We start from the raw sequence: 20,458 nt of genomic DNA on the forward strand, positions 1-20,458 counted from the left end.
TAAAAACACATTGGAGACTGCTAAGGCTGTGAAAAAAACACTATGTGATAGAGAATATAGATCCCACGCAACTTGGCCTGGTCCCTTATCTACAACACTTTCACCTAGTTTATCGGATCAACTAACTGAGGCAAAGCAATCAAACACAATCCATAAACATACTGTACATCTAAATTTGGCCTATTCCGAATACTTTGGATCGCTTCGTGAATACGGTTCTGGTCCAGGGTTACTCTTTTAAAGTTGTGAGGTGTGTCCTCCTGTGTTCCACAGCCTTTCTCAGAGGTCGAAGGGAATAATTAAACCACTGGTTTAAGGCGAGGGACGCTTGTTGTTTCTCTATAATTTTTGTTTTCTGTCACATCTCTGTTCTTGCAATTAAAAACCTCAGTTGTCCAAAATATAAATAAATAAAAGCTAATACGAACAAAATATAAGGCAAATATCTACTCATTATGCAGGCAAAACCATGCGCACTCGACAGAAGTGTCTTCAAAACCATGCAACCTTTCTTTGTGTTGAATATTTGTAATAAATGTCATCACCGTCTCGGCAAAGCTCCACCAAAGCCACTAGGGATGTCATTACACAACTCTTTTCATAGACTGAGCAACACTCAGTAGGGCGGCATTCATGTGTGAAACTCAAGATTTCCCCCGTAAATAATGAAAACGGCGATGGAGAACCGAGTGAAATGTTGATGACCTGATCATCAAAGGAGCAACCATTGCCTGTATGTGGACATCTATAGCCTTTCCCTCCTACGGCGACACATGGACAGAGACTGAGGCTCACCGGCCAGCGTTCCGATGGCTGATCCCAGCAGAGCGTGGCCGGCCAACAGGGGGGAGTAGAGCAGAACGGATCCCAGGATGAGAAGGGAGGGCCCCAGTGCTCCACATGCGAAGATCTGCCCCACGCCGAGAGGGATGCCACGTATCACCTGGGAAATGACAGAGGGGAGATGGGCACGCAAGTTCTATATGCAAAGATTCATTTTGAGAAGCCAAAGCGCACTCATGAAAACGCAAAAATAGGATAAGCGTGCAATAACAACAGAGCCTTTCTTCGCAGTCCAAGGTTACGTTCACGCTGCGGGCAAATGTGACCCGATTCTCGGATCACAAGTGACCCTGTTTTGTGACAGTGTGAACGTTCACCGATCATACTCGGTACCAAATCAGATTTGCATTGGATGTCTTTCAATGCGACCGCAGCCTGAACGGTGAAGTCTGTATGCATGTATGTGACTTCCACGTCACAAATCTGTGCCTGAGGAAGCGGCACTGCCAAAATGTTAAAAGTTGTGCACTCTTTTTTTCATTTTGTCAACATTTTGTCGGCTCTTATTGCACAACAACTTGAAAATGGATATACAGTACATGCATTGACTGGTGATGACGGTCAGGCCTTCTTCTGCACATGCAGGTCACTTTGGGGGGTCAGATAACGTTCACACTGTGGTCTGATGGAGGTCGTGTTCAAAATGTAATGTGAACGATCAGGCAAAATAAATCAGATCTGAGCAAGAAATCGGAATTGAGCATCAAGACCTGCAGTGTGAGCGTAGCCTATATCATCTATACTTATCGGACACTGTATACGCATTCATAAAAACACAGCCAAGTTGGGCTTTCAGTTTAAACTACTACTTTATTAACTCTAACCTTAACCACACCACAAACTTCATCTTACCTTGACCTTATCCCAGATCTTAGCCCATTCTAACTCGAACAGAAACATCCCATTAGTGTAATGTTTACCTTAAAATGTAATGTTGTCCACATGAGGATGACAATAACAAGTCATCACACAGTGAGCGTGTACACAGATCTTGTCTCCTCTTAACAGTTAATAACAATGCAGGCGCGCACACGTCCAACAGTTAGTGAGAAGCGAAGAGTTTCCATGGTGATCCGACGGGTGTACCTTCCCGTCGTCGATATTCACAAGTCATAAATGGTCTTTTAATTAAATCGCTGCCACACAAAACTGTTTGCGTGTGCCTGTGTGTGTTTGTACAAGACTTAATATGCTGTTGTGGCAGTGCAGCCAGAGTGACTGAAGCTGAAGACATCAAATATAAATAGGACCGACGTCATCATTGCCATCTCTGTAGAGCGGCAGAGGAAAGAGGAGAGGAGAGGGAAGGAGGGAATGGAGATGGGGGGGGGGAGGAGAAGAAAAGGAGGAAAAGGGAAAAATAGAAGTGGAAGGAGGAAAAGACGCTGAGCAAAGGAGACTGCTTCACAAGGAGTATAACAGAGAACTGCCATGCTATCTTTGAAAATATGTCAGGATAGTCAAGTCTTGTCAACTACAAGAGAGGGAAGGAAAGGTGGGGAAAAAGGCAGGTGGTTGAAAGAGTAAGAGCAAGTGTGAGGTTTAAAGTGCAAAAAATAAATAAATAAATGAACTGAGACTGTGAGGGGAGGATCAGAGATAAAACGAAGGATTTTGAACCGCAGAGAAACACGCTAAAGTGAATTTATGACATTAGAGGGACAAATTTATGAGATACATGGACGTAAATGTGTGGAAATTAGATGATGACAAAACCACAGAGAGAGAGAGAGAGAGAGAGAGAGAGAGAGAGAGATGTGAAATGATTCACCTGAAACTTGTGGAAAATAATTATTATGTGTGAGGTAAACAAGGTGCCACGGGGCGTGACGCTTGTTGATGTAAACCTTGCCTCAGTAATCAGGACAGCAAACAGTGCTCAGAGGGCTCCGCCGGTGTGGAGAAGCTGGATAAGATAACATCGCAGGCAGGTTTCAGCTTCACAGAAATACACACGATGCAACGTGCCCAAATAAATGTAGCCGGTTTGTTCAGTCGTCTCTGTTGGATACTTTCATCACGAGAGCCGGTTTCAGCTCCACTGAAGCTGCTGTCAGTGTATATTTGCTAAAAAAAAGGACTTTAATGGGACAGACGACAAAGGAAGGTCTCATCACGTATGGGAGTGTTTAAAGTGAGGTATTGATAAGGTTCACTTGAATTTGTTGAATTATCACAGGCATTTTTTATTCAATTTAGAGTTGCAAGGGGTTGGTGTTGACCCCAGATTTTGTAAAAGGGGCAGGATGTACCTTAAACAAGATCCAAGTGCACCACAGAGCAAGTACATTCCACTGAATAATGGAGTCACACCTAAAGGCAAATTGAGTAAACAAATTCCCCTTAATTCCCCTCAAATGCATGTTTTTAGGTTGTGGGAAGAGACTCAAGTACATGAAGATACTGTAACTTTTACACATAGCGAGAACATAAGTGCAACCAGGACTCGAACCTCATATGGACTGGGGTACCCAGAGAAGACCCATACACTGAACATACAACCTCCAAACCAAAAGATGTCTAACCTGGAATATTTGCACCTTAATGCAAGAGTGCAAACTGTTAAACTGTGCAGCCTGGGCCGTCTATTTTATTTTTCACACCTTTTACAGAATGACCAATTTTGTTCATTGTAATTACTTCTGGTGATTAACTAACTATACTATTTCCGTTCATTTGTGTTTTGTTAAGATTATTATTAACTTTTTTTTTTTTTTAAGTACGTCTAAGTAATTCCTTTCTTTGAAAATGTCTGCCAAGATTTGAAGGTTGCATGTTTCACTTTCAATCACCGTACTCATCAATAGCTAGTTGTTCGTTAATTGGTAGGCAGCCAGAGAACAATTCATCATCATCTAAAGCGGCTTCTTCAACTTTGGTGGCGTGGAGCACTGGAGTGGATCCCAGCCGACTGAGAATCGCACAATTATGAGAATAAATAACAGCTCTTTTATTCATATCTCTATAATGTGCCTTTCCCAGTCTCTACATCTAATTGATGTATTTCAAATGAAAATGTAGATTATAAGCTGTGCTTGAGCAAATGCATGGCACAGTATCCACTTGCAAATATATATATATATATATATATATATATATATATATATACGTAATGCACATGGAAAAGAGTAGTAGTATTGATGAGGAAGTCTTTTTCAGTTTCGAAACACCCCGCAAAAACACCGCTACTACTAAAATGTAGTATAATCTCTATAATATAGGTTTTCCTGAGAATGTTTGTGGTTCACATAACCATCCAATGTGATCAAACTGCATATAATTAATAACTCTTAACGTGTGGAAAAATGTTGCCTTACTGATTTGGATCACATAGTCTGCGTGTTAAGCATGGTTATTTATATTCAGCCGGCCTCTGAGGACTGAAATGCCAGCTGGTTCACCGGGGATCAAACGTCGCGTGCAGCAGCTCGTGCACCAGCCTGTATTCTCATATCCTGAGCCGGCAGCTCAAGGTAAGCACAATTCATTTAAACACACCGCAGGAACGTATTTATTTTCAAGTGCAACGCCTTGTTCAGCAGTCAGCTGGGTCATAAACAGTGAAATTCATGCTTCAAGGTTTTACTGTTACTTGTTGGTTTCATCTCTGTCTGCCACATCCTCTGAATCCCCTGCAGACTGCCTCCTCTGCACTCATCATATTGAAGCCTGCCACCAAATCGCAAATACTTTTTCATAGATTTATACAAAACTACCCAATCGTGCATGCCATGATTCAATAACTGAAAACTGTAACAGTTTGTGCCTGATTACAATTTCCAAACAGCAGCTCCACCAGTGACTGTTGCTAAGTAACTGGTGAGTCATAGCCGGCTGAGCTCATGCATGCGGTGCACCTATCAGTTACCCGTTCACTCCAGAGACCGCCGTGCAACGTCTCCACCCCGCTGAGAGTCTCCTCTGGCCTCAGTTCAGCTTTGCTTTTCTTTTTTTTTTTTTCACGGTTTTATCATTTTCGCTCATCATACACGATGCCACATCCTAATGTTCACCTTTTGACACTTCTAATGAGCTGCACCTGTGCTCGCCATGTGATTACATGAGTTGAGAGATCTGTGAATATTCAACAAAATTACTGCTACTGTAGAGCAGAAGTGCTCTTAGGCTACGTTTACACTGGATTCCAGTTGAACATTCGACGGCCCTGCAGTGACATGCATGCTATGGAAAATATGTGACCTTACATGCAGCGTGCTGTGTTCAATGTATTGTGTTTGTTTAAAAGTGGAACATGCCGGATGCAATCCAGGGAAACTTGACTGAGCCAGCGAAAGATGTTTGCATTTAACTGTTTGACTCTAGTGATCATATAGGCACTGGGTGTTGATGGGTGTGAATGTAGCCTTGGTAGAATAAAGCGCTGAGGAGTTAAGTGAAGCGAAGTATAACTCTTTCAAACACGGCATGCATTAAATCATCTGCAAATTGCAGCCGTCACGTGAAGTCAACATTAAAACCCGCCCTCAAATCAGCCCGAAATTAAGATGAATGTTAATTTCTTAGGGATAGATGATGAAAGGCATCATAACAGCAGGGTTTGGTAAAGTAGAGTAAATCTCATATATTTGATTGAATGAAAGATGGGCCTAAAATATAGCAAGAAAAAAAAAAAAACTTACCAGTGAGTCATCTCAGTATTTATAATAATAATAATAATAATAATAATAATAATAATAATAATAATAATAATAATGATAATAATAATAATAATAATAATAATAATAATAATAATAATAATAATAATAATAATTCCACAAAAAAAAGATTTGATTGTTTATTTCGTCTTTAATAAGGTCACCAGTTTACCAAAATTTTAAATTTTATTTTAATCTACTCTAATTAGAAAGCCATTGCTAATCCAATATGTCACTGAGATTAAGGTTTTACCATAAACAGGAAGATACGATGAGGTCTTACAAAAAGTGACTAAAACATTTTCATGCCAAAATACTGAAATTCCTTCTAGGTTGTATGGTGACATCAAAAGATTTGAACTCACGTGGCTTCTGGATTGACTTTACATTCTATCCTCCTCTGTTCTCTATTCTTAAATACATTCATTATTCATGGCAGGAACAAGTGTCACAGTTTGTGGATTTTGGGGAAAACGGGGTGTGTTATGGTGCAGCGAGCACAAAATGAGCCAGCAAATCATGAACACATAAAAAAAAAAAAAGAGACATTTTATGGCCTTGCCAGCATATTTCAGCCGCCGAATATTAAAACTTCTGTCACATCGTAGCTAACATTATGACTCTCCTCTCTGAAGAAGTTGGCTTGGACTCAAGGTGTTGTAAAACTGTCGGTATGGGTGAAGAGTGTGCTGCATTTTAAAAATGTGAGAGGAGATAGAATGGTTACCTCTACTTCCGTGACTAGATAGAGTAGAACATAGTGAGCAGGGATCTATGAGCAGGTAACATGGTGTGCTTGGTCACTTTTGGTTAATCAATCATTGTTCAAATCCTTTACTTTCAACTGCAAGCGCTCCACTGCACATGCTCACAAGAGAGAACTAATTTTTTTTACCTCTTTATGCAGAACTGGGTCAAAATACCAGCACCTCTTGCAAGAAACAGACTACAAATGTACGAATGACGACAAGAAGCATGAAAAAGATAAGAGCGACGTAAAAGAGTAAGACAGAGAGACTGCAGCTCTGAAAACGTTTCCGTCTGCAACATGGGTGTCAAACATGAGGCTCTAATCCAGCCTGCCAACACTGAGCAAAAATGAAAAAAAGTAAAGTAAATTAATATTAAATTCAACTTAATTGAATCGGTGAAATCAACAATAAAAAGTCAAGTGGGTGTATTTATAAAAATATGTCTCGTATTTAAGTCAGGAATATTTTGTTCAAAATACAAGACACACCGAGTTGCTTTTCTCCTGGAACATGAATAATTTAAGTAACGTAATGTTTTAAATTCATCCACACAACAACAACAAAAAAGGATTTTGTTATCTTTACTGTGTTTCATTCTGTATTTCAAAACAACAAATACTACAATACCCATAAGCCATCAGCATTCCGAAGCGCCACAGACACATACAATGAACATATACAGTGACAAAAACGTCGGTTTTATTTTACATGTTAAAAAAAAAAGTAGTAAGAACAATCTTGCCTGATCAACATAAATAAATTATTAGTGAAACCATGAAGCAAATTCTTAAAAAAATTCAAAAAAATCTGTGATATTTTGATAAATTTCTTAGCAAATTGGAAAAATTCCAAAGAAATTATTGATTTTCTGACACATTTCTTAACAGTAGCTCACACAACACAACACTGAGACCCATGCGAAGATATAGCAGTGATGCCATTGGCCTCAAAGCTACGCTGTCAGGGTAAGTTTGTAAAAACATGCACAATGCAACAGATACAGGACAAGGTTTTTGGGACATTTCATTGTATTTTGCACCAGAAGGTTTCAATAAAATGGCATTCATGTTTAGACTGTAGTCATTTTCAGCTGTAATTGTTCGATTTTGTGAAAACCAACACATTTCCATCACGAATACTCTTTCAAGTTTAAATTTAAAGGTTAACATAGGCACAAATTAACTGGTCCGGCCCACTCAAGGTAAATTTGGGCTGCGTACAAAAGACAGCATAAGCAAAGAATGAATGAGCTAATACCTGCATATCATTAAACTTTGAATTGAAGCCCACGTGGTGGTAAATCTCTTACCTGTACAGCAATCAGCGCCGTGCTGTTACTCTCCAGCACCCCTGGGGGTACGGCTGGGTGGTGTGGGAAATAAGGGTTGTTTGGTCCAGTACAAAGGAGGTAGAGGAGGGTGACGATGTTGAAGGGAAAGACAGCGACGGGCAAGTCCCATCGGTCGAACAGTGAGGAGAGCCCGCTGAACAGAAAGACACTGGTGCGAGAAAAGAGGGATGAAAAGAAAAGACTATGGTCCTGGGAATCTTTCTGTGTCCGTTTGCATGTCGTCTCATACGTGTGAGTTTCTTCTCACGGTCCAAAAACATGAAGTTCTGGTAAATCAGTGGGTATAAATTGCCCGGGAAGATGTCGGTCTCTGTCATTGTTGTGACGTATGTAAAAGTAGTGAAAATAGTTACAATAGTGTGCGTGACATCAGTTTAATATTTAGGGAAAACATCCAAAGCTGTTCATTTGTTCTTGGGGTTTTTTGTTTTTGTTTTGTTTTGGGGGGAAATTGGAGCTCAAGTGTTAGATGTAGCAGTTCACTGGTGCGTGTATGAGTGGCTGAAAGCGTAAAGTGCTTAGAGACCTCAGAGGTGACACTGCCTTTTACGTGCACTCCATTTATTATAGCACAAAATTATAATATATATATTTTTTTCAATCTAGACTCTAGTGTCAGTTTTGTATGGAAGCGTGTTGCATTCACATGAAAAAATTTAAAATAGGCTTTGTTTTTCTGAATTGACAAGATAATTATCTTGTAATTATGAGAAAAAATTCATTATAAGAAAAAGTCCCCTGTTTTTATGAATTTTTTTTTTAGATAGGGTCTGTTTTTCTGAATTGACAAGATGATCATATAATAATGAGCAGTTATCTGAAATATATAAAAAATATATTCTATTTAAAACTTTTGATTATGAAATAAGTATCTTGTTAATCCAGTAAATAAGAGCCTATTTTAATTTTTCATGTGAATGCAACTCTTCTGAAATGTTGCTTTTATTCAACGACAACAAAAGGCACATGCTGTATGTATGACTTATTTGATGTCCTAAAATACAGTGACTGAAAGGCGCTTGAATGCAGTGAACTCGTGAAAATAATTGGTTTTAGATGACTGAAGCTTTGTCACATCGTCCAAAGTTGTAGCATCAAAGTATAAACAGTTTCACTGTATTTTACACCAGAAGTTCTCACTAAAATTGTCTTTATTTTGAGATTGTAGTCATTTTCAGCAGTAATTGTTTGGTTTTACCTACTATAGACATACTCCTCACATATACATGGTGCCACAACATAGAAATACTTTAACGTTTAAATTTAAGGGTTATTAATGCACTATTGGCCCACTCCAGATAAGATTGGGCCGTTTTTGGCTCCTGAACTAAAACGTGTTTGACACCCCTGATGTAGATCCATGACGTGAAGTACATGTTTTGGGACCGTGTTTGGAAAGTGAAGTCCCAAATGAAAACCTATACATGCACAACGGTAACACGCAAACTCCAACTTGCGATTTGTATTAAAGAAACAATTAAACGCATAATTTTTGAGCGTAAAGTGTACAATTCCTTTGAGACAAAACTGTAAATATACCAGACGCTATAGCAACCACATTTATACTTATTAACACGTTGCCGTTGTACATGTGAGGAAAAGCTCCAGCCTCTTGGTTACTGTTTAAAGTGAAGACCAGCACAGTTTGTGTTTTTTAATGAGGAGGAGTTTGTGTGTGTGTGTGTGTGTGTGTGTGTGTGTGTGTGTGTGTGTGTGTGTGTGTGTGTGTGTGTGTGTGTGTGTGTGTGTGTGTGACTCACCACGTTGCTGAGCCCAGGCAGACAGGCAGCAGCAGCCACCAGTACCAGTCTCCAGTCGAGCTGAACACTCCCATTAGCAGAGACACCAGCATGCCGTTGAAACCATGCACACCTTTTGTTACTTCCGGGCTATGCACAAAAAACAAAAACAAACAAACAAACAAAAAAAAAAAAAAAAAAAAAAAAAAAAAGACAAGTCACTGTTACATCTTGCATTTTCTCTATATTAAAGACAGAAACAGGGGTGGCACGTCTGGAGTATTATAATTTCTGCGTCTTACCTCATGTAACTTGCTGTTCACTTTTAATGAGAGTGATTTACGCAATTCAGTGCGTCAAATCTAAAAATTGTTGAGATGAAATTATTCTTAAATCGCACAACAGTTGAGATATCAGCAGTTTTCACTGTGCTGTGCAGAAATATCGATCGATTAGCTGTGTCTGTTCTGAATTTAATGACCGAACGTTCAATCGCTGCTGCCAGAGGCGAGGAGTTTGTGAATTCTTGGCATTCCTACGCAGTTTCTTGATCATGCACCTGTCCTGTCCCGTGATGACAGCTGTAAGCGTCGAGACCAGCACGCCCAGAGTTCCCAGCAGGCCCTGCCAGGGGGAGGCCCAGAACAGAGCGGCCATAATGAGCGCGCCGCTCAGCGGGTTGTTGGCGAGGATCACTCTGGTCACCCCTCTCAGGCCCCACACGGCCAGCTGCAGCACAAACGACTTGTCTGAAGACAAAGACGGGGAAACACAGTCTCGGAAAAACAGCACCGTGCAGAAAGAAGTCAACAGATTAAGACTCAAACTTCTTTATTGGAACGAATACATGTCGATAATGGGTCAAGTGTGATGATTGTGTTTATGCATATTTTGATGGTAGTTGAAACCAGTAGAGACGTCCTCGCAGACCATCAGTGATTTGATTCACGTCAATATATTCAATGAAAGGATATTTGAAGTCTGAAATCAGCTTGAAGCCTTCAGCGATAAACTTTCATTGATGCACACAATTTTTATTACACTCTCCAAATAAATATTTTTCTCCCCATTAGCATTTTTGATGGAACAATCCTAGCCTTTTTTTTTGCTGTTCTTTTATTTTGAAATGTTTACAAGCATAGTATATATGCAGTTTGTGACATTTCCTTTTTTTTGTTTTAATATACATAAGTAAAACAAATACATAAATTCAGACATGCAATGAACTTAACTAGTCAGTTTTTTTTTTTTATATATATTTCTGTGCATATTTTTGTGCTTTTATGCCTCTCTGCTCATCTTTCTTGTCCAACTTTTTGATTGTTGTCAGCTGTGCCTCATTCTCTCCCCTCTCCCAGTGTGTACTCGGTATGTGTCATTCAGGCCACGTTTACCCAGGTATAAAAAAATACGCTGATAATTTCTCTCCGTTTGCGTCTAAAGGCGGCGATTTAAGCAACAATATGCAGCGGAAGCGAGGGCGTCGTCTGTGTGCGACCCGTGTTTATAGTTCGACTGCTCCGATTAAAATGGATACGGTGAAAGTCGTGCTTGTTTTTACATTTTTCATTATATTCTACATTAAGGAGAAGCCACGCTTCTTCATCGGTCCAAATAAACAAACGATGGGCCATCATCGCTGAACAGGAAATAACTTGCGCCATTCTTGACGTGTTTCGTTCCAGGACTTTGATTGGCTGTCGTGGCTCAATGCTTCTCGTTACACTGCCCCCTATAGGTTTGGCATGCTCATAGTCGCTCTGAACTAGCTGTATATGCAGGTCAGTGTAAATTAAGAATTTATTTATTTTTGTAAACGTAGAGGGGAAATATGCATTTTTGTAAAAACCTGGGTACGTGTAAACGTGGCCTCAGAGGTCTGTGAGCCCTCTGATGCTGAGCCTATTTACAAAGCCATAGAAATGTGATAAGTTAGAGCCGGCAGATAGATTAAATAAAGAATTTAAAAAGCATTTCAGAGAGGAATGAGGACATTTCGTGTTCCCCAACTGTGGAACTTTATAAACAATAAATTGCTTAAATTGCTTTTCTCTTTGGCTCTTTTTAAGGTTAAATTATTTAATTACCGCCTGTGTGGATAGTACGCCACTGACTGAGAGGGTACGTTGTGTGGTTTAGGTCTTTATTAACTCCTTTGTTGGTTTTATTGTTGTTCCTTTTTATATTTACTGCGATGTTTATTAATGGGGAGGCTTCTTTTCTCTCCTGCGCAGTCAGGTTTTATTTCTTGTAATTCTGTATTCTATTCTTAATTTGTGCAAATAAAGAAAAAATAACAAGGAGATGGAGGAGGTTGAGGATTTTTATTTGTCATGAAAATTGTCACATCTCTTCTCTGGAAATGGCTTTTTGTCAACTTTTGTTTTGTTATCATTTGTCTTTCACTTGAGTAGTGACTAACATTCCTTTGTACACATATAAAGAGATAGAAAAGAACAAAATAAATCTCACACAAACATCTTGTTAATGATCATATACCTGCTTTTATCTGATAAATCATAACTGATTAAATACTTTGCATAAGCATTTGAGTTATATCATCGTATATTATATATATATATGAGATTGGTGGTGCTTGAGGTTTTGTGTGTATTAATAATTCTGTTTATGATCGTCTCTAACGTTGCGTCTCCTTGCAGGCTCCATGTCTTCCCCTCCTCGTGTCTGATTGCTGCCCTGATCGTCTTCACCTGCTGGCTGTGGTATATATTGACCATCTTCGGTGTGTTCTGGTCATTCGCTTGTCTGCGTTTGGAGTTCTGTGTGTTGCTCTGTCCTGCTTTCCGTAGTTATCGCCTGTGATCTTAAAGATGTTATTTTGGGCATTTAGATTTGTGGGTTTTGGTAGAACAGAAGTTACACAACACTAGAACTCCACTGAGATTGAGAGACACATTCTTCAGAACCTACAAACACAATTTATGCAAATATTTGGTCTTGAAGACAGTAATTGTATATGATGCATAATATTTTGAAGCCTATTAGATGCTTATTATTGTATTAATCAATAACCTCAGTGTGAAGATATTGGACTTCAAGTGTAGATTAAAAATACTTTTCAAAAAGTCATTTCTCAAGCAAACACACAATTATGGGCGACTCCTTTTAATTTCTTATGAAAACATTTGCTAAAGCAATCTTTAAAGTGTCTCGGAAGAGCAGTTCAAAATGAATGACCGACTAAACATAAGCTCTGAAGGAATCATTGCCTATTCTTTTTAAGCGGAAACTAAAAGTTTTTGTACCTTTTTTTTTATTGATATCCGTTGACTCATGAGTAAATGATCCAGAATTTATTAATTAGGAAAAAAAGGGAAGAAGAATTTCAACTTCTGTGTGTTGTGTGTAATTTCCTACCCTCCATGTACTTGTCCAAGTGCCCCATGTCTCCAGTGCACAACAGCAGAGAGCTGAAGACACGCTGAGAAAAGCTGGCATGTGTCCTGCTGGCCTCTTCCACTTCAGTTTTGGTTTCCATCCACATCGCTGCAGCTGCACTACTGTAAATGTGATTTAAAAAAAAACAAAACGTAGATGCAGAAACAATGGTTGCTTCTTATCCTGGTATTTCCTCTTCTTTTGGTTCCCTTCACTCTTAAGTTTGTTCTTCCGGTGCTGCTTTCTCCTCTCCCCTCTGGCTCATGCCTTCCCCCCCGCTCTGTCTTCCACACTGCTCTCCGGTGAGGTTTAAAGGGGGGTGACTTATAAAACCGGTGGGTAATGCATTCACTCAGCATTTGTCCTGCTAAGCCAGAGAAGACCAAAGTCCAACAGCATCAGCATTGGTCAAGGAGAGATTGCTCCATCCCTCTCTCTCTCGCTCTGTGTTCACATTTCACAATCACCTTGTTGCTCTGTTCCTCCGTCGGGGCTCACTGTGACATCTCACACCTCATGTTTGTTCATTTAAGCGAATGACTCATCCACTTTTTTTATTGTACCTTGTGCACGCATGTTTGTCTTTGCTTCGTTTGTCAAGGCATTAATGGGCGTTGTATTATCTTAATCTTTTTGGCTTTGTGTGCACATGTCGTGCTGCAAAACAACTGAAGGCAATGACAGTTGTGTCAGATACCGTCACAGAGGAGAATCTTTTTACTCCATCTGAACTGGAGTCATAGGTAGTTTTTTTTTTTTTGCTTTTGCAGGTGGAAATCGCTGCGCCATTTAGGATTCCCTGACAGCCCCTCTCTTTCTTGAAGTTTCTCAGTTCCCCTTTACTCCATCCATCTTTGGCTTGCTTCAATAAATACATCCGCCTCCCTCCCCTCGTCCCTGCTCCTTGTCTTGTCCCATCAATCACACACTGGGGCGCTGAGGTAAAGAGCGGCAGAAAGAAATACACACTCCCGAGTGGGGCCGTAATAGGAGGCGATAGATGCAGTGAAACGTTGTGGAAATTACACTTTGACCTGCCGTTTTCTTTTTTTTTTTTTTACAGACAATAAACACGTGCGAAGGTACATCGACACCATATTAGAGGAAGTCGCCTCCGTTTTCTCCACAGTCAATGTTTATTCATGTCAATTATTCATTTTTCTGTGTCTGTTCTACTGCAGACTCATTATGATTCAGGCTTAAAGTCGCATAAATTCAAGACTGTGTGCTTGTCTAATGTGTTACAGATGAGAAGTACAGTAAATGAATACAGAGCCTGCCGAAGTGTGTTAGTGGTGCTGACAGTCCTCATTCAACCTGCTGGTAGCGTGACAAAGGAGTGTGCATCTCTGTGTTCGTGTCCTGTTTGGTAGCAAAATACAATGTTTGCCATTGTATTCATGTCAAAATGCATCTACAACTTTAAAGGGTTAGGTTTTAATACAACTATTCACTCCAACTTTGGCATCAGACAGTCATGAATCCACACAGAATCTGCAAAGCTTTTGTGCAGAAGTTGTAGAGGACTATTCGGAAGCCTTAAACATCACTAACAGGAACTACTCAAGTTCTCCAGAACTACAGTATGTGTGTATACGTATATATATATATATATAAGAAAGGACATGCAACCATTGGATGGAGAAGCAACGTTTCTAGCCAATCTGGAGCATGTCTTGCTACTTATTCAGCAAATTTACCTCAATAAACCAGTCAGCTGGTTTGCACCAGCATTCCGAAGTTCACAAGAAACTTGTTTTACTGCACTAAAAGAAAAAAGAAAAAAAGACTAGGAAAGCTCATATATGTAAAAGCATTAACTTTCTATTTAAAAAAAAAATTAAAAATGTTAAAGTCTAACAAAGGTATAGATGAATAACTTTTTAATGAAAAAATTTGCTGAATAAAATAACAAAAAATACTAGGTGAATAAATAGTGTAATGATAATAAAAATAATACAAACATTGTAAGTATCCTGGACAAGCCACTGTTATGTTACAGCTGGCTACTAAGTCACAGCGCCAAAAGGACACATAACAAAGGCTAAACAAAAGTTTATTTTTGGCCCCCCAAAATTCTTTTAAATCAAACTTACAAAAAAAACACAAGTCCACAGTTGAGCAAAGCAAGTGAAGATGGGCATGCAACGTTACAAGTGATGTCACAAAGATGGAAGATAATAATAATTTAAATAAAAAAAAGCTTAATCTCATACAGTGAGAATTGCAATCATTAGTCAGACCTTTTACAGGCCATCTTTTCAAGTAGTCTGAATTTTGGGCAGCCTGGCCAAATCAGGCATTGTTGTCTGAGGCCCATTAAAATGACAATGTTTCCAAGTGAAAATGAAAAACTTGACTTGTGTTTTGAGTGTCTGTTTACATGACAACTTTGCTCAGACCCACTGAGAATGCAACTTTTCAAAAACGTTCCAACACTGTCTCCATGTAAAATGGGGGAAATGCAACTTTTGCATACGCACTGCTGCAGTTGTAAAAAGTGCTTCTGAACATGTGTGAGTAGACGAACAATGATGACAATGGCGACCTCCAGAGTGGCAAGATCTGTAATTAACAATCCGACTTTGTTTAAAATGCTAATGTTTACAGCATCTAGTTGTCTGCACACACGTGTGGTTTTATTGCAAAAACAAACAATAGCACCCACTAGTGGCCCAAACGTGTGAACTTCATCGATTTCAATACTTTTCTGGAACAAAAATGCAAAAACGATGCATTTTCACAGGAAACATTGTCTGACGGGACTTCCATCTTTTTTATGATATTCCATCCTGAGCAGTGATGTGCAATAATGCATCTCCAAGACCACCAATCAAACTGTGGCAGTGAAGATCATTAATAGTCTGAGGATCTCAAAGAGTGCAGAAAGTGAAGTACTGGACAAAGGAGAGTCCATTATGGTTCAATTTTACAGTTCATAGGTTCAGAGAGAGAAATTGTTTCTCAAACTAAGAAAAGTGGGTCTATCTTCAATCGAGAGGCAAGATAAAAGAGTCAGGAGGTAATTTGTCTTCCTGAGCAACACAAAGGGACTAATTCACACGTTCATAACTAACAGCTCAGACTGCTGTAAATCTCTCCAATTCACCGGCTGCCTGAGTGCCAATAAAGACCAAAGGGACGCTCTCGTCACTTTAATGTCTCTAAACTGGCTTCTTGTTACTGTTTGTCCTCATCCTGAAATCTGTTTATTAGATTGTAAAGTACTACACGTTCTGGTAACTTTAGTTTACAAACCTGCTCCCCCCTCCTATATCCTCTGGTTTCCCCATTTAAAAAAAATAAATAAAAATAAACACAATAAAAACAGCATTGTGGCTGAAAGCAGTGCTGCTTTTATTGATTTTTATTGTACTGTATTATTACTTGAACTCTTATTTATAAAGGAAAAAAATTATCCCGTGTAATTGAATACATTATTATTTTTTCAGCTGTATTTTACTTGATTTTGTACAATTGGTTACTTGAGGGGGTATAATACATAAGAACATCAAAGAAAAACAATCCTGTGTGTTTTTAACCTGTACGGTGGATAGAGCAATATAAAGGATAGGATGGTGGATGTTTTTAACCACAGGCCAGTCAAAAAATAAAAAGAGATAAAAATCAAAGACATTGTGGGAGAATTTGGCTCAGTTTACAGAAACTCCCCAAAGCCATGAAAATCGAAGTACTGAAGTGGCTGAAGGAATCCAATCTCCAACGTAAACGAATCGCTGAGCCCTGATAACGTCCCAAACGAGGTGCTGGAATCACAGCCCATCTGGACTTCAAGATGCAATTTTCACGCTCTTCATCAAGGCATTTAGTCTCAAAGTTAGTTTTTTTTCCTCCAGAAGGCAACCCTGGAAGGACTCCCTTGCTGTTTAAACAATAAATCACTAAGTCTCTGTATGAGGCAGTTGGGTAATGAGAAATGAGCAAATATGAAATCACAATGATAAGGGGAACTGTGTTGTCAAGGAAATAAAAGGGAAAGTTATTTCTCTCCGTCTCCATAGAATTCTGCATTTCTCTCATTGTTCTTTCTCTTATAGAGACATTTTGCCACTTGAGTTGAACATGGAATTTGATTTCTTAATCACTGCCCCTGTGTATAAGAGTCAAACTAAAACATCCGGTTTAAACAGAAAAATAAATGAAATTATGTCACCGCAAACAAAAAATTATGATCTGCATATTGCTGCTTTGCAGTAGGTATCTACTGCACACTACAATAAATGGCTGTGTAAAGTAAGTGCAAATATCTGTATTAATAAATATTTGTGCAGTCAAAACTGGAGTTTGATATGTGTGAAACTTTAATTCCTTCTGTGAAGACTTTTCATCTTTTTTTTTTAGATATTTGTGTGTGCAGATGTGAAACAGTGAGTGATGAATCGTCCCTTAAATCAGTGCCGTGGGATCGTATTTTTTTCAATGAAGCCTTGCAAACAAATGTGTTATTTAATGTAAAACCTTGAACTGTTATATCAATATCAAAATAAATCAGAATATAATTGGCTTTCTTTGTCAATAATGTGTTGTCTGCTGTTTCCTCATTAAAGGGCCACTATGTTAAATTAAAGTCATGCCTCTCTTGTCCATCGGGTGGTGTTGTTGAGTCACTTTACAGTCTGTCTACTGTCAGGCTGCAATTGCTTTGGCAAATCCTTTTGGTTTGTTTTCAGGATTGGGTCCAATGTTTAACTAGTTTATAATCAGAGAAAATCACGATTATTTGGCCACATTGATAAACATCATATTGCTTTTATGTGTTTTATAATCTAACGTTATGGATACGTTGTATTCTCATTAAGAATATGTCGTTCTGTTCTGTTGTCTCTGTGAATGTGCGAGTTTTCCCGCTTGTAAACAATAACGTGATTCTTCATTTAATGTTAGCAGGAAACATTCAGTTCACCACTCAGTGTGTTACATTGAAAATGGTCCTACTAGCAACAAATCACTGTTGTACACAAAGTACAAAATAGTTTATTCGTGAGTTAAAAACAGTTTAAAATCATGCGCATTAAAAAGGTTAAAAGCAAATATTTGTGTTACAGTCAAACATTTAAGTCCAGGAAATATTTAACTTGATGAGAAAGCATTTTAAGGGCAGTAATGATAAGCTGGAGGAGAAAAAGAATAGAGTTATGTAGTTTTCAGGTGGATAATATATTTTGCTTCGTATGACATTGGTCTACCTAGACAGGAAATATGTAAAGTCGTTAAAGGCTGAAAAGATGCATCTCCCGGCTCATCCTTTATGTCTTTGTTTCAGTTATCACATGTAACAGTACAAACCTGGTACCTGCAACATTTTCAGAATGAATAATAGTACATTAATCATTAGTAATGACACAGTCCTAATTGACAGCTTCCAGTTCTCAGAATAAAAAAAATCTGTAAATATTCAGATTAGGTGCTAATCTGTGTTTGGCCTCATACTTAATCTCATACTGACTAACTTGTGCATATTTTCTCTGATCTTAAAAGGCTTTTTTCTTCCTTTTGTATTTCTTGGCCTGCCGGGATCCAGCTGGGACGCACAAACCTGTTCAAGAGGATTTCTTAGTATTTGGATTGCAAAGTAGATATTATCCAAAAAACTCCTCCAGACTCTTTGTTCAGGCATAATGTCCACATCGCACACTTTCTGCCCCTCACTAACACTCTTGTTCGCTCAATAAAATTAAATCCAACATGTTTATACAATAACAGTGAAGTGAAAAAAACTAATAATTTTAGTATTTTCTTTTCAGAAAAGTTTCGTGTTTACACAGCAAGATTTTTAAAATGATGTCGAAAAGACAGAAACACTGAAAACGATGTAGTTTCTAATGTAGGGCCACCAGTGGTTGCTGTTGTTTGTTTTTTGTCAGGAAACCACATACGTCCGCAGAGAACAATATGCTGTAAACATTAACAAAAGACAATGACGTTTAATTGCTATCACAGGTGACTCTCAACTATAAAACTGCCAAGTCCCTGGAGAATGTGGACGGGGAGTCATGACACTTTCGCGAGAGTAAAACTAAATTTGTCCGATCAAAATTGTCTTCAGAAGCTGGATCCTTTTTTTTTTTTTTTATAACTTACACACACACACATCTGCAGCATTTTAATCAAACACGACTTCTCAACCGTGAGCATCATTGAAACGGGCTCTTCTTTACAGTCCATTCGGAAAAGCATTGGAGAGTAAATAGATAGTGAAGGAGGGGACGAAGTGGATGACTGATGGATGGATCATTCATTCTGCTCTGGTTGGGAAGCCCTCTGGGCGATGAGTGGAGCTCCATCACTCCGTTCATGGCCATCACTTTGTCTCTGATAATCTCTCTCTCTTCTTTCTCATGTATCTCCAGGTTTCTTTTTTTTTATTTTTTATATGGAGGTATAGTGTGTGTCTAATATTCTTCTCCTGTGTTAACATGCCACCCGTTCTCTCAATCGTGTGGTAACATTAAAGGTCATAGGTCACAGGTTGTCCCTGACTCGGTCATCAGTCTTGTGCAGGTTTGAAAGCATGGCCCTGACCATGGCTCCGACAGATTGGTAGCCTAACTGTGCTGCGTATTGATAAATCACATGATGAATGCTCCCACTCGGTCAGTCTCCCCTTTTAGAAAAAGAACAAATCATCTCCTGCATACAGATGTGCCTCCATGCAATGATCGGTACATCAGAAACCATAGCCGGCCGGGATGGGCTCCAACTCGGTTAGTTTTTTAGAATTTGCCCCGGATTGATGCCATTCTTGCAGCCAGCGTCACTCTAATCCACTTTGAACACTATCTTCTCTTTCTCTACTATTCCTTTATCTCACAGTGCTCTCTCTTGTTTTCACTCACACTGAAACGAGGACATTCAAAACAAGTCCAGCTAAATGAATAAACGGCAGAAAAAGGGAGCAAGCAGCGTGGAGGCGATGAGTGACTGCTGAGCGTCTGTGACTCACCACCTGGGACTATGGGCTTCTCTGCAGGATGCCGTCCACAGGCTGCACGTTGTGCATACGAGTGTATAGACTAGGAATAGTTATGTGCACATGAAACACACACCGATAAGGAAGCAATGAGTTTTTAATCCAGAAGTTCATTTATTCACATGAAGGCGCTGTCATTTATGTATTGATTCAAAAATTGCTGCTTGTTTCAGTTGTGTAATAATGATGGTGACAGGCCAAACTGTGTATATGTCGTAGCTTCATTCGGCAATCCTGGAGTATCCTGGCGGTAAAAAATGCAGTTCTTCACTTGGGAATCCCCCGGCGGGATCAAGTTCCAGCTCGTATTCATCGTCCTTGAACACGACACCAATCAAAGGCACTCTGACCTCCCCTGTGAAAGCCATTAATGTTTGATGCTGTGTAGAACTGACCGCATCGTCTATGTTGTTGCTGCAGGACTGGGCACTCACCACGGGCCTCGGCCTTCAATATTGGTATATGCTATTCTTCATCTGTACTCTGGTGGGGATATAGCTCAACACTAAGACCCAGAACTGAACGTTAAGATGCCAAAAGAAAACAGGATTAGAATGAAAATGATGACTAAAAAGTTCCCTGCACAGCTTTGTGTCACTCGTGCGTTGTGGGTAATGTAGATCCTTCATTAGATATGTGTCTATTTGAAGAATGTGTTTCTGGGACGAAGCAACACGCTTTGGAGTCGAGCTTTCATTGAATAAAATGAAAAATTTAGAAAAAATGAT

General features: G+C 39.2%; 1 protein-coding gene across 1 annotated transcript in view; it reads right to left on the reverse strand.

The window, feature by feature from the left end:
- The window catches only part of LOC308124066 (urea transporter 2), a 23,123-nt gene extending 9,883 nt beyond the window's left edge, over nucleotides 1–13,240 (reverse strand). The window contains exons 1-5 of the mRNA XM_080486867.1: nucleotides 12,719–13,240; nucleotides 9,900–10,089; nucleotides 9,362–9,490; nucleotides 7,560–7,749; nucleotides 796–943 (exon numbers count right to left, since the gene is read on the reverse strand). Coding sequence (XP_080342993.1) covers nucleotides 796–943; nucleotides 7,560–7,749; nucleotides 9,362–9,490; nucleotides 9,900–10,089; nucleotides 12,719–12,845 — 784 coding nt within the window. The 5' untranslated portion in view covers nucleotides 12,846–13,240. The remainder of the gene's footprint in view (nucleotides 1–795; nucleotides 944–7,559; nucleotides 7,750–9,361; nucleotides 9,491–9,899; nucleotides 10,090–12,718) is intronic.
- Between the last annotated feature and the right edge of the window lie 7,218 nt (nucleotides 13,241–20,458).

Source organism: Lipophrys pholis, assembly GCF_963383615.2.
Source record: "Lipophrys pholis genome assembly, chromosome: 18".
In the NCBI taxonomy this organism is placed as follows: Eukaryota; Metazoa; Chordata; class Actinopteri; order Blenniiformes; family Blenniidae; genus Lipophrys; species Lipophrys pholis.